At 54.1% G+C, this 22,877-nt stretch overlaps 7 protein-coding genes across 7 annotated transcripts; 4 read left to right on the top strand and 3 right to left on the bottom strand.

Moving 5' to 3' along the window:
• Positions 1–429: 429 nt before the first annotated feature.
• On the top strand, positions 430–2,294 carry ASPACDRAFT_1895387 (ssDNA-dependent ATPase MGS1). Its single transcript, XM_020198700.1, has one exon. It carries the CDS (start codon positions 542–544, stop codon positions 2,129–2,131), a length of 1,590 nt encoding a protein of 529 aa, XP_020060516.1. The 5' UTR covers positions 430–541; the 3' UTR covers positions 2,132–2,294.
• Positions 2,295–2,383: 89 nt separating this feature from the next.
• cdc31 (putative cell division control protein Cdc31) lies at positions 2,384–4,040 on the top strand. Its single transcript, XM_020195647.1, has 2 exons — positions 2,384–3,018; positions 3,099–4,040. The coding sequence occupies exons 1-2, from the start codon at positions 2,656–2,658 to the stop codon at positions 3,606–3,608; spliced, it is 873 nt and encodes a 290-aa protein (XP_020060515.1). The 5' UTR covers positions 2,384–2,655; the 3' UTR covers positions 3,609–4,040.
• Positions 4,041–4,390: 350 nt separating this feature from the next.
• On the bottom strand, positions 4,391–6,842 carry admB (ADAM family of metalloprotease ADM-B; the record flags this gene model as incomplete). The annotated part of the gene is made up of 2 exons (XM_020199167.1): positions 4,391–6,717; positions 6,773–6,842. The coding sequence occupies 2 exons, from the start codon at positions 6,840–6,842 to the stop codon at positions 4,391–4,393; spliced, it is 2,397 nt and encodes a 798-aa protein (XP_020060514.1).
• Positions 6,843–7,645: 803 nt separating this feature from the next.
• ASPACDRAFT_1853084 (putative DNA polymerase iota) lies at positions 7,646–10,047 on the bottom strand. Its single transcript, XM_020197293.1, has 3 exons — positions 9,758–10,047; positions 9,380–9,667; positions 7,646–9,295 (listed from the first exon to the last, which is right to left on the bottom strand). Exons 1-3 carry the CDS (start codon positions 9,803–9,805, stop codon positions 7,820–7,822), a joined length of 1,812 nt encoding a protein of 603 aa, XP_020060513.1. The 5' UTR covers positions 9,806–10,047; the 3' UTR covers positions 7,646–7,819.
• Positions 10,048–11,884: 1,837 nt separating this feature from the next.
• ASPACDRAFT_75668 (uncharacterized protein) lies at positions 11,885–12,969 on the top strand. Its single transcript, XM_020204508.1, has one exon. It carries the CDS (start codon positions 11,929–11,931, stop codon positions 12,712–12,714), a length of 786 nt encoding a protein of 261 aa, XP_020060512.1. The 5' UTR covers positions 11,885–11,928; the 3' UTR covers positions 12,715–12,969.
• A 1,378-nt stretch (positions 12,970–14,347) lies between these two features.
• ASPACDRAFT_75667 (C2 domain protein) lies at positions 14,348–18,692 on the bottom strand. The gene is made up of 5 exons (XM_020204507.1): positions 18,211–18,692; positions 18,115–18,150; positions 17,688–18,062; positions 16,141–17,628; positions 14,348–16,087 (listed from the first exon to the last, which is right to left on the bottom strand). The coding sequence occupies exons 1-5, from the start codon at positions 18,520–18,522 to the stop codon at positions 14,522–14,524; spliced, it is 3,777 nt and encodes a 1,258-aa protein (XP_020060511.1). The 5' UTR covers positions 18,523–18,692; the 3' UTR covers positions 14,348–14,521.
• Positions 18,693–19,944: 1,252 nt separating this feature from the next.
• ASPACDRAFT_1853081 (uncharacterized protein) lies at positions 19,945–21,457 on the top strand. Its single transcript, XM_020197292.1, has 2 exons — positions 19,945–20,272; positions 20,358–21,457. The coding sequence occupies exons 1-2, from the start codon at positions 20,134–20,136 to the stop codon at positions 21,206–21,208; spliced, it is 990 nt and encodes a 329-aa protein (XP_020060510.1). The 5' UTR covers positions 19,945–20,133; the 3' UTR covers positions 21,209–21,457.
• The last annotated feature ends 1,420 nt before the right edge of the window (positions 21,458–22,877 follow it).

The following is a 22,877-nucleotide window of genomic DNA, read 5'->3' as shown; positions in this document are numbered from 1 at the left end:
AGCGAAAGAGCAAGAGAAGAGGAGAGAAAAAGAGACGGGAACTGAGGGAGAAGAGGGAGAAGAGGGAGGAGTCCGGGGATGGAAAGCGATGGTGGGGAAACTCAAGCTTTCCGCTTTGGGTCGAACCGGATGTTATTGCGTGCTTGGCCTTGGCAATGAATACTGATAAGCTGTTGTTTTTACAAGATAACACACTACTGCAAAGATCATGAAGGTCAGTTGACTTGTTTTAATCTAACAATTGCGTTGAGGTGAGCATAAATCTTGTTGATAGTGTCGCACAGGAATTCCTCGCGCCCTTAGGTATTCAGGCATTCAGGCATCCCGGCGTCACATGTGTCATCGCAGATTGACAGGATTAGTCAGCCGATGGCTCTTATCGCCGCCGCGGCTGACGCGTGGGGAACGCGTTAAGCATCTTCTCAATGGCTTCAATGGTAGTCGATTCTATCCCCGGTAGCTGGTCTATCAGATAGCGCGCGGCCAGTCCAATCAAGCAGCTCACTCGAATATTGATAAACCCATCAGCTTGCTCGTCAAAATGGTATCGTGTCCCATCTGCAGCAAGTCTGTCCCCAGCTTGAAGATCAACGATCATATCGATTCCGATTGTCAGAACTTTATCGACGAGCCAAGTTCCAGCGCAGAAACCCCCTCCTCGCAAAAAGCCCCCGTCCCGTCCTTTTTCCAGCCAGCGTCTGCCCGGAAGGCTTCTACTCAGAGTAATGGATCACGAGAACCCATTACGGACTCCTCCCCGCTGCGCAATGTCAATGGCAAGCGGACAGCCCCGCTAGCGGCTGAGGTCGCCGTCGAGACGAACCATAAACTACAGAGTAATGACCTACCGTCGGAGCCCAAGCGTCCCAAGATGAACGCTTTCCAGAAGGCAGCCCCGTTGCCGGAGCGTATGCGCCCGCGGACACTGGACGAGGTCTGCGGCCAGGAACTGGTGGGCCCAACGGGGGTGCTGCGGGGGCTCATTGAGCAGGATCGCGTGCCCAGTATGGTCCTCTGGGGCGGGCCTGGCACAGGCAAGACGACCATTGCGCGAGTCATTGCGTCCATGGTGGGTAGTCGCTTCGTGGAAATTAACAGCACCAGCAGCGGGGTTGCGGAGTGCAAGAAGATCTTTGCCGAGGCCCGAAGTGAGCTTGGTCTGACCGGCCGAAAGACCATCATCTTTTGCGATGAGATCCACCGTTTCTCCAAGTCGCAGCAGGATGTCTTTTTGGGGCCGGTGGAAAGTGGCCAAGTGACGCTCATTGGCGCCACCACAGAAAACCCATCCTTCAAAGTGCAGAGCGCATTGCTCTCTCGATGTCGCACGTTCACGCTATCCAAGCTCACGGATGAGGATATCAAATCAATCCTGCAGCGGGCGCTTCGTGTGGAAGGACCCAGCTACTCGCCTACTGAGCTGGTGGATGATGAATTGATTGATTATCTGGCACGATTCTCCGACGGTGACGCGCGAACATCTCTTAATCTCCTGGAGCTCGCGATGGATCTATCCAAGCGTGCAGGCATCAGCAAGGACGAGATCAAACGGGCCCTGACGAAGACGCTGGTGTATGACCGTGCGGGCGACCAACACTACGACACCATTTCAGCATTCCACAAATCCATCCGAGGAAGCGACCCGGATGCGGCGCTCTACTATCTCGCGCGTATGATTCAGTCGGGAGAAGACCCTCTGTACATCGCGCGACGGTTGATTGTGGTGGCATCGGAGGACATCGGGCTGGCCGACAATAGTATGCTCACGCTCGCCATTTCCACTCACGCGGCTGTGGAGCGAATCGGCCTCCCAGAGGCACGGATCAATCTGGCACACGCGACGGTGGCAATGGCGCTGTCGAAGAAGAGTACGCGATCATACCGAGGCCTCAATAATGCTTTCGCGGCCCTGGCAGAACCAGGAGTCGCCGGGCTGCCAATTCCGATTCACCTGCGGAATGCCCCGACGCGGTTGATGAAGGAGCTCGGGTATGGGAAGGAGTACAAGTACAATCCTAATTATGCGGATGGGGAGGTGGTACAGGAGTATTTACCGGAGCCGATTCAGGGACGCAGATTCTTGGAGGAGCTGGACTTGGGGACTCAGGTTGATCCAGATCTGATGAGGTGAGAGGAACCGTGCCATTTGAGCATCTCGTACATCAAACATCTACAATCCCGCTAGAACATAGATCAAGGGCAGATAGGAAAACAAACTGCATACGAATTGATGACCCAGAGCTGAAGCTACCGCCAAAATTCAAGCCCTAAATACGGAGTAAATAGTTGTAAATGAGTAGGAGAGCAAGTCGACACCGAGGGAGGGAATCAACATCAACCGACTGGGCAATCTAATGTTTGTTCCCGTCTTGGCTGCGCGTCTCCATCGCCCGCTCCTTTTCTCCACCACCTCCGACACTCTCACTCATTCTTGCGGCCTGATTCTCCTGAATACCTAGACACCCTCACAGCACATCCTAATAACCAAACCCAAACCCCTACAGAAACAACACAATACTGTGAACCCCCGAGAATCACACGGACACGGGCAATGAGGCTCAACCACCTCGCCTAACCAACGCCCTCTACCCCGACCATACCAAAACCAAACCACCACACCCGCCCGGTACCTCACAACACCACCACCACCAGAAAATGGCCTCCTCAACCCAACCCTTCGGCTCGCGCTCCTACGCCGCCGGCAAACTACCCGACCGCTCCCTCAACGCCGCCAACGCCCTACCCTTCAGCGCGTCCTCATTCTCGCGCCACCGCGGCCTCGCCGGAGGCGGCGGCAGCAGCATCCCCAACCCCAACCCCGGCGGCATCGGCGCAGGCATCGGGGACTTCAGCAACGACCCCAGCAGCAACAAAGCGAGCCACGCAGCCGCGCAGCACAGCCATCTGCAAGGCGGAGGGCCCCCGGCGCCGCCGCTGCACTCGCAAGCCCACGGACAAGACACGACGAACCCGCTGAGTCGATTAACGGAGGAACAGCGGGAGGAGATTAATGAAGCCGTACGTACCCTCAAAGCCCAAACCCATCAACCTGCCCCCCAAACCCATACCCCAAGCTAACACCCGGGCAAAAAAAAAAGTTTACCCTCTTCGACCTCGACCGCGACCGCCACCTAGACTACCACGAACTCCGCGTCGCCTTCCGCGCACTAGGCTTCTCCCTCCCGAAACAAGAACTCATCTCCTTACTCACAACCTACGGCGTACCCCGGCCACAAGTCCAGCAACAACAAGCCCAAGCACAATCGCAAAACCCACCCCCGCAAAACCCCCCACAACCCCTCCAGAAATCCGCCACCAACAACCCCCAACACCCGTCCAACCTCCTCATGCCCCTCAGCGCCTTCCAGGCCGTCACCGCCTTGAAAATCCTGGAACGGGATCCGCGCGACGAGATCATGCGGGCGTTCGAGCTGTTCGACGAAGGTGGGAAGGGGTACATCGATTTGGAGGATCTGCGGCGCGTGGCGCGGGAGCTGGGCGAGACCGGGCTGGAGGAGGAGGAGCTGCGGGCGATGATTGAGGAGTTTGATCTGGAGGGGGTGGGCGGTGTCACCAAGGAGGCGTTTGTGAGTATTTGTTGGCAGTAAGCCCTCGAATTCTTGGGTTGAGGGGATGATTTGATCGAAGAAGGGGGGGGAAGTGATAAGGTACTAAGGTTTAGGATATTTGAGGCGAGAGGATGGCTGGTTGGTTGGTTGGTTTTGTGAGGCTTTTTTGCCTGTTGGGATTATGGGTTTGAGTTGAGGCTTTAGAGGTGGATTTCAGCTTGTCACCACTTGGTTGTTGTTGGTGGGGGTGGAACTATACAGCAGGAAAGGTTGGTTATGTGGTCCTGCAGCTGAAAGGCTGATTGACGTCTTATTTTTTTATTTTCTTTTTTACTATCGTTTTGGGCATTGGGCAGGCGCCGATTCTATTTTCCTCGTTTGTCGACTTATCTTGTACTCTCATTGCTGCTTCACTTGACTAGATGTCTAAAAAATATCCATCTTGAGCTGCATGAATGTGTTAAACTGAGCTTACATCCTACTAAGATATACAACTTGTGGCAAGCAGCCCAAGAGTCTAGAATACAAAAGTGGCCAGCACCCGGTAGCCTAGCTGAATTATAAAGCAATCGTATTTATTGACGAACCTGACTGTACAATGTCGATGATAAGCCGGTCAAAAAGAATGACCAAGATGATACCCAGAACATAAAAATGCAACCCCAATAGAAAATGAAATAGCCACACATCCAAAGACAAACACCCAACACCACCCTAACCCAGTTGAAAGAAGCAAGTGTCACAATTATGAGTCTACAATGCTCATTATGCAGCGCTCGTGTAAATGCACGTTCTACGTGCGTGGCAGAAAGAAAGGAAAATCATGCATAGCGCCCTTGGGGCGGATATTGCGGGTATTGTGGTCCAGCCGGTCCAGGTCCGGGATACGGCGGCGGAGGCGAGGACAAGCCCTGGTATCCCTGAGCCGGGGCATCGTTCGGCCATTGATTCATTGGCGGAGGCGGAGCCATAGGCCCGTTCCAAGGCCCGTAGGGAGGTCGGGGTGCAGGTCGAGCCATGGGGCGTGGTTGACGACAGCGACGAACTAAGCAGGAAAGCAGGCCAAGGAGCAACAAGCCTCCCACTGCACAGGCGACCCCAATCACGATGGCCTTGTGGTCGTTGATCCACGATTTGAAACTTTGTCCCTTGCAGTCTCCATTGCTGCAGTAGCCGCCACTACCACAAGGAGTTCCATCCAGGAAATTCTGGTTGAATCCCACGCACTGACCACCGAATGAGATTGAGTTGGAGCTGCAAATCAACTCGCACGAGGAGCTATATGCCGAGCAAGCGTACGTGTTGTTCTCGTGTAGGACGCTGCCCATCACACTGCGGCATTGATAGTCGCGGCTGGTGCATTGGCCACTGGCACACTTCAGGCCAGATCCGCTACTCCCACAACTGGTGCCATCATCTTTGTACGAGTCCGAAGGACATGAGCTGGAGTTGCCGCTGCATGTCTCGGCCAAGTCACATTCGCTCCGGCTGGCCCGGCACACCGTGCCCGCAGAAGCATATTGGCATGACGAGCAGCAGCTGTCGTTAGAATCATCACATACGGATCCCGACGTGAACTTGCATGTAGTAGGATTGCAGCACTTGTTGTCGCCGCAGCCAGCTTCACCACCGCAATCACAGTCCTCGCCTTCCTCGACAATTCCGTTCCCGCACTGGCTACCTGTGTAGGTAGTGACGCCGCGGTTCGCCGAGAGACAGCTCGACTTGACACTGTTACGGCCGATGGCGGAGCAGATATTTCCGATCGTGCACTCTGAAAACGAGCTAATGTCAGTCCCCGTCGTGGGGTTCATGATATACTTGCCGCTGGCATCACATGTCTTGGATGTCAACGGGCAGCATTGCGATGAGGACTCGAGATTTTGCGAACAAGTGTCAGAATCGCAGTCATGCACCGCACCGAATGTGTGGCCGGTCTCATGGGCGAAAATTTGCCAACCACCGCCAGAGGAGCGGACGACGACATTGGCACCACTGACAGAGTTGTCGCCGCTAGCAGTCACATCCGCATTGCACAGCTGTCCCAACCAAGATACGCCGACTTCGCTGCCGGTCGGACAGTTACTGAAGAGAGTCCAATACGCGTTCGAGTCACCATGCTGGCCGCGCCACTCGGAGAACAGATTCAAACGGGAGGTGAGGTTACCGCTCGAACAGGGCATATTCCATGCAGTAGCCGCGGGTGGGTTCTCAGGGCAAGAACTCTCCGAGATAGTCAAATTGCGCAGGCCAATCGAGACATTGAAAGACTTCTCATAAACGCTGGAAGCACTGTTGACTGTGCTAATCACCCATTGCTTCGCTGCAGTCTCATTCTTGAAGGAGCCTGTGAATGAGCAGTCCGTAGCAACTCCGATCAAGGCCACTTGCTTTGTGTTGGGGCAGCCCGAAGTGTCACTTATGGTCGACGCCAAATTCACGGTCCCTGAGTTTCCAGAGACGCTGCCGGTATCCGATTGCCGCTTGCTCAACCCGAACAAGGAGTTCATCGACATGACTCCCCAACGATCTGAATCCACATCCATTTGATAGGATGAAAGAACCGGGTGATTTGGATCGACGTTGAAGTCCAACTGATCAGCTTGACATGATGTTGATTCCAGCACCGATCGCTTTAGCTCTGTATGGACGCGATACATATCCGAGTCGCGGTAGACGACCATGTATTCGCCCTTGGTGTCGACAATATCGGCATCCTGCTTGCGTTTCTTCTGTAGGTACGTCGACTTCAACTCCACGTGGTGGTTGTCCCCATGCACACTGAATACGCCTTCGAAAAGGGGCTGGTCACCATCATGCTTGAGATAGACTCTAGCCGATCCGACTGGATCCCACATGCCCTGACCCCGACCGATTAGGCTCCTTCCCTTGAAGACTTTGTGGTCTTGGCGAGAGATGGGTTCCGCTCGTCGAACATTCCCATCGGCATCGAGGTATTGTACATATGCATCGTCCGCCAGAATGTCATGATTCGGCTCCAGTTCGAGCTTGACTCGTTGATTCTTGTCACGGAGGTTGAAGGTGATGTCAAAGTGTGTCAGATGATCAACCTGATGCGAGGGCGTCTGAATCGTCGGGTGGTCTAATGTCGAGATGTGATGAATGGTGTTGGGTGATTGCGACCGGGCTGCGTTGACAACTGAGTTAAATTGACCCAAATCTCCAGGGGAAACAGAACCAACCTTGCACATCGCAAGCAAAGAGGGATATTGCGCTTGCAATCAACGGGAGGGAGTAAGAGAAGACCCTCATGGCCGCCAATGACTGGACTTCACGGCCAGCGAAACGAGCGGAAAGTGAATGTAACGAGTGATTTGCAAAACAATAGCAGATGACAGCAGCGGTAGGGAGAAGAAGTCAGATCCAATTCCCCCGGAGTCTTTCTAAGCAAAAACATCAGGCAGCCGCCAAGCGTGAGACAATGGTTTGGATGATCACTGCGACCCGTTATTAAAGATGGGGGGCGGGTTTCAAATCCACTCCTGTATCTATGCCAAGGGATCGGTTTAATTGATTGAAGCGATAGCACAAGTTCTTGGTTGGTTGGTTGGCAGATAATGGAGAGATGACGCCGTATGCAGCCAGTGCACAACGAACGGGATAAGGGTCTGATATGGTCTGTTGCAAGACCCTGTGGCGGGAGAAAGACGATCAGGGTCTTTTCTCACACTTTCACAGAAGCCGAGGGAGTCTCTCTCTTGGCCCGCAGAGGCGCAGCAGCCTTGGCGGGGAAAATGGCAGGAGGAACAACAATCAAAAACGAATGGAATAGTTAAGAGACTGAGGCGGATCCGATCGGATAAAGATCCCTCAGGCCCTCCAGGCACTAGAAGCAGGCCTGACGAACGTCAACAGAAAAAACAACAAACAAAGAGGGTGAGGAATGATGAAGAATGAAAGAGTGGAAGAATGGAAGATTGACAGGCGGAAAGAAGATGGACTTGTTGACAATGCCAAGCCCCCGCCCGGCCCCCTTCTTTTTCGACTCGGTCTACAGTGTAAGCGCCGGAGGCTGCACTGATGCTTTCATTCATATCTTATCATTATTCCTCTTTCTATGATATTGACATCGTGCTATGTCTCTTGGCTGGGGATATCTCTGCAGTCACTGCAAATGTTACAGAAAACCACTTACAAGATGTTTGAATCATACCTACGAATCAATGCACACATGATGACATCGTCTCCATGGCAATGGGTCACTTCCTTATGCTTAAACCCAAGGGATATCAATCCGGAGCTGCGTGATATAGAACATGCGCCTCGCGCGCAAAATGAGGAATCGAGGCACCACAGATACCACAGGCTATGCAGAGCATGCCCTCTTCCCCGTCGCTTTCCTCCCACGCCACATCTCCCACAGGATGATCTACAATCTTGCGCGGTTCCCCAGCCTTAGAACTGGCCTCAGGACGAAACTCGGCAATGGTTTCCTTTGTCTCTGAGATGGGCACGTCCGCATACTGTGCACAAGAAAATGCTTTGGTCCCTGTTCTTTGAGTCTGGAACATCTTTCCAATGTCGCGTCCACTGCTCTGCTTCCTATCGCCGGCTCCTTCAACCATGTTCGTCACCGCAACATTCATCAATTGAAGGTCCCAGCCAGATTTCTCCGGGTGCAATTTGCGAAACATGGATAGCAGGGGATCATGCACCAATCGCTCCGCCAGAGCATCGATAGTTTCATCCAGGGCAAACACATATGCAGGGAGCGGCTCAGAGCGCGAGGTCCGATGAGCCGGTCGCACACCCTCAGTACCCGGGTTCCGAAGTCGCGTAGACAGGCGCAGTGTCCGAGGACGAGCCAGCCATCGGGTTGAGGACTTCTCCACGGATTCCAAGCTGTGGACAAGTTGATCGGGCCCTGCATCTACCTCAAGGTCCTGCTCTGTCAGGTCAGTCCGCATGCGACGGAGAAGACTAGCCGTCAAGGAGATTAATTTCTTCCGAACGTCTTCCAGAGTATCCAGACGCCCATAAGTGTCCTCGATACTGATCTGGGTGGGCACGTCGCCCGCCGGAATAACCGGCGCAGAGTCAACGCCATTTAGCAAGCCCCAGACCCGCGCACCAATATCCCGGGGTGCACCTGGTCCGCCGAGTATACGGTCCAGCAGGGCTGGTCCCATACTGGAACTCAGTCGCACATCGCGGACGGTCTTTGGCTCATCTGTCAGAGGGGGGGTGGCTGAGCTGGCCTGTGCGCCGGCTTTGGTAAGGTAAGCGGTGATTTTCCGAGTCAGCTTGGAGCCCAACCCGGGAATCTTCCGAATCTCATGTCCATCAAGGAAGGTCACCACATTACTCTTCAATGCGCCTGGTCTCGCGTCGTAGGGTGGAAGAAGGGTGGTCTGGTTGTTCGGTTTATGTGTGTTGCCTACCAACTTGGCTAGCAGTTTGGAGGTTGAGATCCCCACTGTGGCCGTGTAACCCATGTGGAACTCGAGTTGGCCTCGCAGGAAGCCTGCCAAGTGCGAGGCCACGAGCAGCCGCGTGTAGAGCCCTGAGATCTCTCCATTCGAGCTTAGGCTTACAGACGTTAAATTCAGATCCGCAGGGTAAGTGGACCCGTGCACTTGGGTGGCATTGTAGGTGAAACCCACTGTGGGTTCCTGCCGGTCAAGATGGAAGAACGAGTGTTCCAGGTCATGGCGGTTGAGCAGGTCAACGTTGTAATCGATCATCTCGGTCACGTCCATGAACACCTATGACCAGGTTAGAGGTGCTATCGGGGCCCAGCCGTGGTACTAAAGATAGTGCATGAACCTGTGGAGGTCCGGCCAACATACCTCATCGAAGCCTAGCCGTTCGACCTTGTCCCCCCAGACGAACGATCGCAGATAGAAGAAAAGCCGCTTGGAGGCATCGCGAAAGCGGGTCAGGTCCTCGCCCAGAACAATGACGACGTCCGGGCAGATCTGTTTGGCCTCCCGGATCAGTTGGAGCTTGCGTAGCCCCCTCCGCCGTGCTTCGTAATTACAGGTTACCACAATCTGCTTCTGCTGCACTGCCAACGGCAGCGACTTCAGCACCGGCTGCTCTACCTCAAAGACCGCGGCGTAGAAGCAGTCATAATCCTGCCGTGCGAGATGAGGTTAGTCGGTCGTCGAGGTCTACAATCCTACGGAGCCGGAGGAAGCTCGGGCATGGACGTCGGGTCAACTGACAAAGTGCAAGATGATTCGACGATCGTCTCTGGATGGAACTGTGGCCATGGGCTAACCCAGATTAACGGCCTTGAAAGTGAGAGTTTCGACGCGCAGTGAACAAGTTTGGTGGCAGGCAGCACTGTCGGCCAACCATGCGCTCGATTAATACCTAGTGTGCTGCAGCCTGTCAGTAGCGTGGTGGAGGACACTCCATTCGCTGATAGGCCAGTGCAGCAAATCCGGTTCCTAAGAATAAACAGCAGGATGCAATGAAGGAATGATGGAGACACAGGCACAATGGACTAGTTGATATCACACCTAGCACAATAATGAAACTTAAACAAAACTTCCAAGGCTGACAGTACGGCGAGTAATGGTCTGATTGGGTGGAGACGGAAGGAGGAGGCTGGGGCGTGGCTGGCAGATGAGAGGTGGCTGGTGCGCAGTGGACCCTGGATGACTAAGCTAGCTCTTCTCCCGTGACAGTAGCACTAATCCCTTTTTGGAACTTCCCCACAGACTAATCTGCATTCGGCCGAACCCGTTTAGCTAAGTCCCAGCCAAGGAAAAGGCTGCAGGAAAGAAAACACTACAGTCATAGTTACTGCACAATCCATCCATCACTTGCGTATTCCATCCATCCTCTCTCCGCATTCTGGTCGGGACCAGAAGTCGCTAAGAGTCGCCAAGAACCGTTCCATCATGCCCAAGTGACAGGAACCAGAGTCGGAGTCACTAGGACTCGTTTTTGTCTCTCTATCCCCGCCGCTATCGCCCGGTCTCCACCCTCAAAGTGAGCCCGCCGCGTGTCGTCTACACGCCCGACTGGACCCGGAATGGACTGGATGGGCCTGTGGAAAAAAAGAAAGAAGAAAAAAAAATGTAAGGTAAAAAAAAAAGAAAGGAAGAGGCTAGTTGGGTTGGCGTGGGATTGACTATATTTAGACACCTCGATGGCACGATAGCTGTCGCTGATAGGCCGATACGACGTGGATGGCTCTTCTCTGGCTGCGTCTGGACTGTGATTTAATTTCCACAGCGGCTAATCCTTTGCCATCATCGCCGCCACTCCATCTTTGGGTCTGACTCGTTTTGGGTTCTCTGTTGTTATCCAAGACACAACACCAGCAGAAGGATTTTAGGTGGTGAAGATGATGAAACTCGTCGTTGGGTTTCAATCGAATCTTTTACACTCAGTCAAAGTAACTGGCTATCACTGCTGTCTTTTCCTGATGCCCATGCCACGGTGACAAGACCGAATATGGGGGATCAACAGATCCATCATATCATGACGAGCACGTACTGCTTGATCGCCGGTGTTCTTAAAATAGGGCCCGTCCAAGCGCCCACCACCAGTAGTTCAGTGTCCACAGTCCACAGTCCACTCGCACTTGCACTGGCACTTGCACTTGACTGACTGACTGACTGACTGACTGACTGACGACGATTTTGCCTCTTCTTTTCCGTCACATCATTATTCCTGTGAATTAAGATGGATCTGGTACCTCTCATATGTCTACGTTAAATACAAGAATCTGAATCCAGAACAAATAACAAGACGACTCACAATAACACACATAAGAATAATAATAAATATCTAATCTTACCCTGCATCTAGCCCATCTCCACTCATTATCACAGCCCAGTGGAAGTCGGTCTGCAGCGCCGCTCATCCATCCATCCATTCATCCACTTGCGGGGCGACGTCGCACTCTTCTTCTTTTCACCTATTTTCTTCTTCCTCTTAACCATCCTTTCCCTCTTTCCTCTTCGACCTTATCTTACATGAACCAGATCTTTATCCTCTCATCTGCAACTCCTGCTCTTGTATCGCAGAGGGGCCCTTGTCCACCATGCTCGCAACCTCCATGACCCCGCAACAGCCTTCCTCCAACATGGCCTGCAGTTTGGCCCCAACGACCAACACCCGGTCGACGATCGCCTCCCGACCAAAACTCACCCTTCAAACATCCTCCCTACCCTTGACTTTCGGCACTTCCTCCACAGGCCTGTCGCTCTCACTGGTGGCCGGCTCGACCGCATCCCCCACCGTCCGGAATACCTTCAAGAATGCCTACGACGTGACTGCGCCCGTCTCCGCCACGGCCTCCCCCTCCTCCAAGTTCCCCAGTCACCGGTTCAGCAAGCCCTCATCACCCTACACCACCCACCACCCATACCAACTACCCATGGGGGTGCGCAGCATCCTGCGCAATTCCCCGCTCGAGCCCAGCTGCCGTCGCCGGTCCACCTCGGTGGCAACCAACGGGACGACCGGCGCTCCCGCCACGAGGCGGGTGTTCTTCCCGGCCAAGAAGCAAGTCAGCTACCGCTACCCGTTGGAGGAGGAAATCCAAAATGTCCATTACACTGCGCGCCACTCGGACCTCCATGACGTGGAGGAAGAGCGTCCGAAATTAAGCACCAGCACAAGCACACCCAGTGAGGATTCCGATTCCGCCGCAAATAACTCATCTTCATCATCATCATCATCCGACACAAACACCTCTGACGACGAACCCCAACCCACCTTCAAACACAACCTCCTGTCGCCCGTGGAACGGAAGAAGCGAAAGCACCAAAAGGCCGAACGGCAGGTCCGCGCGGTCGCCTTGCGAGAGAAGCTGGGGGACATGACACCACAGACGCCGGTGCGCAAACGCGCCAAGCGGCGCTGCGAATGGCGCTGGACGTTAGGGCCGTTGGAGAATCGGGACAGTCTCCTGCCGCCTCCCATTCCGGAAGAGCAGGCGGCAGCAACCGCATCAGCATCGTCCTCGGGATCCGACTCCAGCCCATCCGACCGGGGCTCCCAACCATCATCGACGGGGTCAACTCCGTTGTTGAGTGCGACACCCTCGCACGCGCAATCCAGTCCCAGTTCGTCTGTCGCATTTGAGCTGGAAGGAACCGACGAGTCCATGAAGATCACGACTCACGAACCGCAACGCCCTGACACCGACCTCTCACGATAAGACCCCAAGTGACGAACGCTTACTACTACAACCAACCATGATGACTTGCGCTTCCAATCACGAACTCATGCATATAGACGGCAGACGATTTTCTAAAATTTCATTCTTTCCGGATCCGGCCCTTGCCGGCTCATTTTTCTCTTACTTTGTCCGTGGACACGATATCTTACTGGATTGTCTAAGACATTTGCAAGGCGGTGGGTGGTGCGATGATGTCATCACCAGAACCCTCAGACCGCCCCCCTTTTATATCACCCTTTCTATATAAATAATTTTTTTTTCTTATTTTATATTTCTAATACATACGAACCAATATCCGCATATGCATGCATGCATGCATGCATGGCAATGGCTATTACGAATGTGCAGATTAATTTGCAATCGCACCCATTCTTTTTACTCATTTGTACTGTACTGAGTATTTGTATATTGTCTTTCCCAGCGCTCCCTTTCTTCAAACACAAGTGACGGCATGACAGCAAAGTCCGCGGATTAATATAGCAACACAAAGTGGAGACATCACCACCACCACATATGAATACCCCGACAGTTGGTCGAAGGAAATGAGGCCCGTCGCTTGTATAAATATAGATTTCGCGTGCCAGGCAAGTGCCAATGACGCCCTCCTGCAGGCAGCACCTTTTCTTTTCTTTTTTTGGGGGGGGGGTTTCTTGGCCAGCAACAATACCGGTACTATGTACCGTAGAAGAGCCCTTGCTGCGTGCGGCTCTTACTATCGAAACTTTTTTTGGATCTTGACCGGAGCGTACTGTACTCACTCAACTGTTGGTGGGAACAACAACCCACTACCACTCCCTATCTAAGACGCCGTGGTGTTTGTGTGTCTGCATGGATCCTAAGTGCAGTGCAGTATGAGGAGAAACTTGGTCTTTGCTTGATATGGTTCAGGGGAAAAGGCAGTGCTCGTATCAATGACTGTATTGAGGTCGCTGGATACGATGATTGGGGAGTGTGTCTATCATCTTCTGTACCTCAACCCCCCCTCCTCCCCCCCCCCCAGCATATGTTGATTTATCCGATCCCGAGTAAAGTGTTGTGTTGTTGCCTGCACACTCAAGACTGATGCTTCCGCCGATAATTGGTGTGGTTTTACCTACTCCTGTGTTGTGCCCATGGGATTCTCTATAGATAATCTAGCATGTGTACTCCCTACCGTATGTTCCGGTAGTAACTACCGGTAACCTAGTTATAGGACTTCCCTGGGGAAAGTGGCACGACCCACCGTGCCCCAGGAAGGTGTCGGGTTGGGGTGGCGGGATGAAGGTTCAATAGTCCATTCTTCGGATATGACAGACGTTGAGATTCGGGGTTGGGTGGTCTCAACGTTGGTGTTATGTTGTTGGGAAACGAAGTATCGGGATAGTAGATTTGGGGGTTGCTGGAAGGTAAGGGGGTGGGGAGGTGCTATCATCATCGGTGGGGGTGTATTAATAGAACCGTCCTGTGGATTCGGGTGGGTGTGCATGTGCAGTATAGCACAGTCCTTTGCGGTAGGGTTTCGTTTGCATGAGGGTTGATCGGGAGATAGGCGGAGGGTGGTTTCGCTTGACCACTACGGTAACTACGTACATGCTGTGTGTACTGGGAGATGTTTGGTGAGGGATTTATCTGCCCTACTGTGTAGCAACTACATAGAGCCTGGCTATTATCTACTTCACTGGGTATGCCTTCAATGTATAACCATAGTCGTGTTCTCATTGATTGATAACCCATCCCATAACTCCATACTATACGTGCACAAAACAAAAGTCAGGAAGCAAGTAGAAATCATATACAGTACAACCCATCAATTACCCGTCTCGGTCTCGATATCTGGCTCCCGACCCGACAAATTTCCCGTGAACTTCATCTTCATCTTGCGCAAGGCAAACTTGGTCTCGTCGCGCGCGAACACCGCGTTGCGGACGGGGCGCCACTGCATCATCCCCCGCTGCTGGCGCTGTTCGCTGCGCTGCTCGGCCTTGCGGAGGACCTCGTTGGTGCTGGAGCGACTGGGCCCGCTGCTCGCACTGGCCGTCGCGGTGGTGTTGGTGAAGTTGTCGGACGAGCGACGGAGGTTGTCATTGACGTCGAAGTCGTCGTCGTCGTTGTTGGCAACACCGCGGCTGTTGCCCAGAGCGCGTTGCTGCTGTTGCGGTTGCAAGGAGTTGTTAATCTCGTGGTCCCCCTCGTCGTCGGATTCGCTCTCAGAGGAAGAGGAACTGTCTGGGTGAATTTTGGTATTCTCCTCCGCGTGCATGGTCCCGTAGGCTGTCGCCTCGACGCGCGGGGGGTTGTGCGGATCGTGCGGCGGGTTCTCTCGGCCTGGTTCAGCGACCTGTTTACCGTGCTCGTTGAGGTAGGCGCTGGGGTCCTGGCCGAAGGCGCCGCTCCAGTCGTACCCTTGCTTGTCGAGCCAGCGCTTGCGCTCGCGGGGATCCGCGTGCTTGAGGATGTCGCGGCCGTCCAGGAGGGACTGCTCGTGCAACTCCTCCACTTCTTCGGGCACCGAGGCGGTGATGTGCGTCGAGCGCACCCCCTCGGCGATGCACGCTTCCCACGTCTCGAAGGTCTCGCGCGAGTTGCTGTCGACCACAAACCGCTCGTGTGAGTCATCGATGCCCGGTGTGAAGCGGCCGGTGAAGCGCAGGCGGCCGATCTCGTGGAGGTCTTCAAGCCCGGGCGACTTCTTCGCCTCCCAGTTTTGCTCGGTGATGTAGTTCTGCGTGAGCCGCTTGCCGTTCTTGGTCGACCAGATGGGGATGTCGATCTCTGTGTTTTCGTTGTCCACCAGGTGCTGCAGCCAGAAGACGGCGTATCCCGTGGCATGATGCTTCTTCTGGGTGTGGAATTCGAAGACCACCGGAGAGCGGTAGCGATGCTTGACGGGAAGGCGGAGGCTGCGGCGGAAGTTCTCATCCGAAAGGTCGAAGCTGAGGTTGTTGTTCTCATCCACAGAGCAAACGTGCTTGGTGATCTTGCCGCTACTGCCACCGGTGCGGAGCTTGATCTTGCAGCGTTGATTGAAGTTCACAGTGGTGAGCTTCTCGGAGACGAACTCGAAGGTGCCCACGTCCCATCCTAGCATTTGAGGTGGGAGGCGAGTCTCAACGGAGCGGAACAGGATGGAGATACGGATGCGCCCGAACCCGATGCCACCATCGAGAGGATACCATCTAGTGACTTGCGAGCTGGTCTGCAGGAGGTCGGAGATCTTTAGAGGCACGACGCCCAGGATGGGGTCGTGCTGGCGGTAACGCTGGTCGCGCACACCGACGGTCACAAATGCGGATCGCCAATCACGAATGAAGCGCTCGGTTCCGGCGTTGAAAATGGGCTTGGAGCTCAAGGCTTTGGCGCGCGTGCGGTAGATCTGGAGCTTCTTAGTATTGTGCTTATAGAGGCTTTCAGATTTTATAAACATACCAGTTCATCGTTGAGAATAATCTTGCAATAGCTCGTAGGCAGGTGACTGCCCTCTTCCTCGGTGTTGTCGCCATACGGTTTGGCTGGCTCGTACTCGCGACCCTTGCGGTTACCCTCGCTTCCCTTGACATTGTTGATCTCCAGGTTGACAATCTGATGGACGATAATGCTAATGATACCGCTGGGCCACAGAGGATCAGGAGGAGTGTGAGTGATGGCGTCCTCCTCCTCGCTGCTAATGACGCCCTTCTCGTCCTGGAATTCTTGAACATCTTTGAACTGCTCGGGAAGGTCCTTCTTCTTGCCGTCGGTGCGCAGCTCAGCCCTGAGTTTCGGTTTGCCAAAAAAGCCCACTTCCCAGTGCAGCTCTCCGGGCATCTCGCTGCCTTCGTTCAGACCCTGTAGCTTGGAAACCTGCGCATACATCTTGCCAGGATGCTGGATCATCTTCCGAATCGGAAGTTCCACCTTGCCGACGATGTCATCGGCAGTCGTGCGGTCCGAGTCCCAGAGTTCAACGCTCAGACTTTCATCCGCCTTGATAAGCTCAGGAGTAACCAGCAAGGCGGCAGTTTCCTCCCAGACTGGATTCAGGTCGTCCGTTATCACACGGGTGCAGTACATGGGCTTGCCATACTTCGAGAAAGACAGGTTGATGTAGGGGTCGCTGCCACCACCGTAGCTGCCACGCCGATCTTGCTTGCTCAGACCAATTGCGCGGTGGATACGCACCCACATGACACCCAAGGTCTGCGTCTCCTTGACGATATCGTCACCCTTGAGCAGCATGCTAAGATCCATGGTCATAGACTTGGGGGCTGCGAACAAACCGGCAGCTGTGGCAATGGCATAATTGACAAAGTTGGAGATCAAGGGCAGGTTGAGAATGTTCACTCCTCCTTTGACCATTGGCATACATCCAGCCTTGACGTGTGGGAGGCCAACCAAGCTGAACGTCACGTCCTTCACAAAAGGAGCCTCTGGCATCATCTGAAATCTTGCACGCACAGTGCCCACCAACTCAGTCAATTCCACAAAGACAGGGAACGGTACTCCAAAGAGGCCTTTGACTCCGAGGTAGAACACAATCTGCATGTGCATGTTGCGCGCCTTGGACGAAGTAGTCTGGCCACTTGGCTTGGCATGGTAGGCAAAGGATGCTTCGATATTGTAATAGTCGCCACCTTCCTCTGCGGCGGCAGCTTCCTGGGGGTCTTTGTTCTTTACATTGTCCTCGTGCACTTGTTCCTTGAGCTGCTTCACATGATCATCGGGCAGTGCGCGAAGACTCAAAATCCGAATCGGGTTGTTGCCCTGGTCAATTTCTGCGATGCGGACATTCTCGACCACCCCCGGCGCCGAAGCTTGCATAATGTCTTCAATGGTGTCGGCGACGGGAGATAGCATTTCGGGATTGATCAAACCCCAAAACACCCCAAGGAACGAGTTCAGCCATTCAACGGATTCCGGAAGAAGATTGGCGGTCGCCTGGTCCTCTCAAGTCAGTATTTTCACTTGACACTACACAGATGCGAACGTTCTCATACCATTTGGCCCCGGATCTGCTCACTACTCCATTCCATTTCCCGACCACTGCGAATCACCTCCTGCACCCACAGCCACACACCACTCGCGATGCAGAAACTGAGGGGAAGTAGACCCCATAGCGATCCATTGAAGATCCGACCCAAGAAGACAATACCCGCCACTATACCCAGACATAGTCCAATTCCTCGTCGTTCCAGCTGATCGAACATCGGCTTATAAGTGACCGTAGGGGTGGGGTGGAACAGAACGTTGGTTTTCTCGCCGTGGATAGGAACATCGGAAGTGGTGCCCTCTGCGATGGGATCTGGCGGTGCGGTGATATCCTGGTTCTCCTTATATTGTGAAAGGCTCTGGTCTGGGGCCGTTTTGACCTCCTGCACTGGTATCAGTATTTGCATCCTTCGCTGCAATTGGGGTGTAACGCACCGTTGGTTTTCCGAGGTTGGCATTAGGGACTACGAGCTGTAACAGAAGTTAGAGAGACATCTCCTCGCCTTTGCTAACCGTACAAGCGAGGCATACCCTGGGATCTTTCACCGCATCCATTGAGTCTTCATCCAAGTCTTCCACCTCGATCTCCTTGCCCGTGGTAGGATCGGTGACCATGCGCGTCTTTCCGGTGGTCTCCCGGGGCTTGTGAGGCATCTCCTGGTTCTGAGCCTCGCGCTCCCGCTTCCTGGCCGCCAGGGTTTCTTCATGAGCCTTGCGTTCCTGCTTGTCATGCTCCAAACGGTCCATGAAATGGCTGATGGTCGGGACCGGGTTGCCCCCGCTCCAGTGTTCTCCCATGCGATGGGTTTTGGGAGATTCCCTCCCGCTGGTAGCCTGGGCCATGGTCGCGTGTCTTGCTTTTGCTCCTGTGTGCTCTATAAGTTGTATGGAATCGCGGATCAATCGGGGATTGTGGACGAAATAAGAGGAGGCTGGTTCCAGGCTATCATCCCCTAGCTTATTCCAGCTAGACCTGTAGGTGATTGAACCTAGAGTAGAGAATATAGTTATGGAAATGCAATGAGGAAGAGAAACCAAGGTAAACTCAACGAAGAGTAGCAAGCGGCGGTGGTAAAGAGGTGAAGAGGTGAAGTCACCTTCGCGCTGCACTACGTCATAGTGGAGAGAAGCAGCCAAGGCCGATCAGCCAATCGATGGGCGACGCGTCCGGGCATATGCTGGATATTTTTGGAGAAGGCCAGCCTTACTGCCCACCTTCCCGGGCGGGGGGGAGAACCAGATCAGTCTCCATTCACTGTGGTGCATGGTGGTAGTGATGACAGCTCTCTCTACCTTGCTTGTTTACCTTCGAAGTGTCTCTCTTGCTCCGTCATGGCTCTCGGCGGAAGGCTGGGCTTGGCGCGAGAGCGGACTGCCTCCGGTCGAGTAGTAAAGAGAGAACCATTGAGGAGTGGTTTGATAAGAACTCATTGTATACTACGAGATTAAGAGCGCACTGAGGTCTCATGCGCTGCTATATTCCGATACTGATTCTGGGATATAGGTGTAGAGCATCGAGAGACGATAGGCAATTGACAAGGATGCCTCTGCTCGTGCATTGTCCTGGACAAACAACCAGACAACATGATGTCACTTCCCGCTCGCTCTCTCTGTGCTGACATCGGATCAACATCATCTTCACCATCTCTGTCCGACCCATTGCAGACACGGATTGGTGGCTTGGTATTGCTTGGCATTTGGATCATGGAGTGTTGTGAGGTCTGGTGCAAGGGTGAGTGCGTTTACATGCGAATGCCACCGTCAACGGTTGGTTGCATGCTGATTGCCAGTATCAGCGTACAAAGCGGTTATCACTATGGTAGTTTCGGATCATTTAGCACTTGCTTGATCTAGGCCTTACAGATATTGTCAAGCCTTGTAGATATTATAGACGAGAGCTGAGTCATCGCTGTTGTATCTCCGCGCGACAAGTAGGATAGTAGTAGTATTCCATAGTCTTCATAGTTTGTTGTTGGCCATGGTTCTAGATCCTCTACGGATTCGAACCCATCCATAAAACATGTTTTATGCCAGGTCAATGCTCACCATTTGCCGTCGAGGAGGATAAAACGCCGCCTGCAGGCCAGTCCTGCGTATTGTTGGTCGAGACCGGGGAAGACGGCCGAGCGAGACGGGCTCCACCGCCCGCCAATGAGACTGCCGCTTCTACGGCGCCGACGTGACCTCTCGGCTTCCATCATCATTCAACTTCAACCAACGATTTGGTATACGCCAGCCTCGACTCGATCTTGGGTCTACTTTCCTACCTCAGTGTTCCAGGACTACTACGACTGTATACGAGAACTAAGACAATCTGACACATCCTCACTGAGTCAAGCGACGAACGGCCAGACTGAATAGCAAACGCTCAACGATCGATCACCCACACAAACAACAACCATCACCACCATCACCACAACACCTCCTATTTGCGGTGTTACAGCCCGTCTCAAAATGTCCTCTACAGCCGAGGAGTCCCCGGCTCAGCGAGCTGCTCGCCTGCGCCGTGAGCGTCGCGAAGCCAAGATCAAGGAAGGAGGTGCCGCTCGTCTCGAGAAGATCACCAGTTTGAGTGGACGACCCCCGGCCAGCGGTATGTAGCTATTTACCACCGTCACACCCTACCCATAGCTTTCGACACACACAACAAAGGACATAGCTAAGCTGACACTCCCCAGTCCACGGGGAACCCTCACCATCGCCCAGCCCGCAACCCGAATTCCTATCACAACACACAGCACCACCGCCACCAGCGCCAGTCTTTCCGACCACAGCCCCAACCCCGGCCCAATCCCAAACCCACCCTCCCACCTTCCCCGACCACTCCCAGGCGGAACCCGAACTCGACCCCGAGACCCTCCAAGCCCAACAAGAACTCTTCCGTGCTCTGCTCCGCCAACCGGCGCCCTCGCCCAACCCACAACAGCAACTCCGCGGTCCCGGCGGCGCTGCCGCCCCCAACCCAGCCGGCGACCTGCTCGGCCTCGACGCGCAAGACCCGACGCTCAAGCTGCTCAACTCCCTCATGGCCTCTAGCTCCGGTGGCGGCGGCAGCGGCAACCCGCTCGAGAACATCAACCTGGCGGACCTCGGCCTCGGCGACGGCAAGGAGTCGTCCACCGACCTGCTCACCAACCTGGGCCTGCCGCCGTTCCTGGCCAACCTGATCGGCAACGCCATGCGCAAGAAGACGGACGCCGAGAAGCGCGAGATCATGGTCTGGAAGGTGGTTCATCTGGTCTTCGCCGCCGTCGCGGGGCTGTACCTGCTCTTCGTGCTGGGGTCGGCCGTGAGCGTGTACGGGCGGGCGCCGCCGGCGCCGGCGACGGCCCGGGATCCGTTCACGGTGTTCATGACGGGGGAGGTGGTGTTGACTGGCGCCCGGGCGCTGTTGCGGTCGCGGGAGCAGGGGGGCGGGGTCGGGTTGGGGATGGGGGTGCAGCTGGTGCGGGATGTGATGCGGGACGGGAGCTTGGTGGTGTTTTTATTTGGGTTGGCGTCGTGGTGGTATGGAGAGAGATTGGTCTGAACTACTCGTTTGTGGCAAAAGACGTTCTGGGATATAGGCTAGAATGACTAGAATTGTGGATAGTCTGCATACACGTGTGTGATCACTTAAATGGACAGTGAGTATCGTGCACCCTGGTCGAATCGAAGCCATAAGCCATATGAGAGCACTACTGCTGCCACAGACCGGTCTTGCGAGTGGCTACTCCCCTAACCACGCTGTCCACCACTACCTATTAACCGATAGGTTAGTGTAGCCCATGTCTCCGACACTAGCTGCCTAGTGCTCATGCCAGGTTCACTGTATACAGGGAGTAATACAATTACATCCCGTCCAGAACCCGAACCTCCAACGGTCCCCCCACCCGGCAAACCAAGTATCTAATCTAAACCCCGTTCCCTTCCCTTTCCCGCAGGCAAATCCACCGCAGAACTTATTGATCCTGCACCGACCACCATCAAACCAATCCTTAGTCCTTACCATGTGCATCTCCCCTTATTGCAAATTGCATCCAGGCTAGAGCATGCACTTTCCACCCCTGAGACTCCCAGACTAGCACAGTACACCCACCCCAGGAGTCCTGGACAGTGGACAGTGGACAGTGGACAATGGATGGTACGCTCAACAGCAGCAGGAAATACTCGTAAGACAATCAAACTAACAATCGAACTACCTAGTAAAGCCCTAGACTACCTAGACTACTGTAGCCAACACACACACACACACACACACACAACCCCACTCCTCCCGCCCCGCCCATGGGGATATCCAGCCAGCTCCGTCAACTGGACCTGGAACACACTCAACAGAAATACCGCATTGGCTACGAGCCTACGAGCACACACTAACAACTTCCAATCCAGCCCCTTTGAATCAGATCCGCCCCGCCCACCAACCAAAAGCAACCCGGTAGGTGGCCGGCGAGGAGCCTCGAGCGTAGTGCCTTTCACGTTTCGGCTGCGGACACCGGACCACACAGCCGGTCGCGGATGTGGGAGGAGGGGGGTAATAAAGATGATCATGCTTAGTCTGGTACTAGCAAATTAGTCCATGGTGAAGCGGAAGCGGATGGTACATAGTAGAAGCGGAACTTGGCTTAGCTACGGCGTGGCACGTATAGATATAGATCGGGACCTGGCCGAAGCAGGCAGGTCCTTCCTCGGTCGTCAGCCGTCACAACTTTCGTTCGTTGAGGGAGATTTTGACGTGGCATGGTTTGGGAGTTTTCTGTCAGATTGGCTTGTCTCCATTCAGTGGGGGGGGGGGAAGTCCGTGCTAGAAACCAAGAGAGTGGCGATCATTTCAGTTGTTGATTTAGACTAAGTAACTTACGGAGTAGACTCAGTAGTATCCGGTGTGGGGAGTTGGTGCTTTCCGGTGGAGGATTTAGCCATGCATAACTGCTCCACTGCGCATACTGAAGCACCACAGTTGATAAACAGTGGACTCTGCTTGCTCTACTGCACTGTTCACTGTCCCAAAATTTAAGGTGACATTAGTCTGGTGGGAATATTGATGTGATGTACATCTAAGAGTGTGGCCAGGAAGAAAGAAATATGTACATACGGTACTGTACGAGAGTCGACCTTTTTCGAGGACCACAACCCAACTGCTGCGTGGGCCAGTCCATTGGGCCAGAGGGGAGAACGACGCTGTCAAGCCTTCAACCATTTGTTGTTCCAGGACTGAT

This window comes from Aspergillus aculeatus (genome assembly GCF_001890905.1).
Source record: "Aspergillus aculeatus ATCC 16872 unplaced genomic scaffold ASPACscaffold_2, whole genome shotgun sequence".
Classification (NCBI taxonomy): domain Eukaryota; kingdom Fungi; phylum Ascomycota; class Eurotiomycetes; order Eurotiales; family Aspergillaceae; genus Aspergillus; species Aspergillus aculeatus.
The sequence above is the reverse complement of the archived record's forward strand: the minus strand, read 5'-3'. Positions and strand labels throughout refer to the sequence as shown.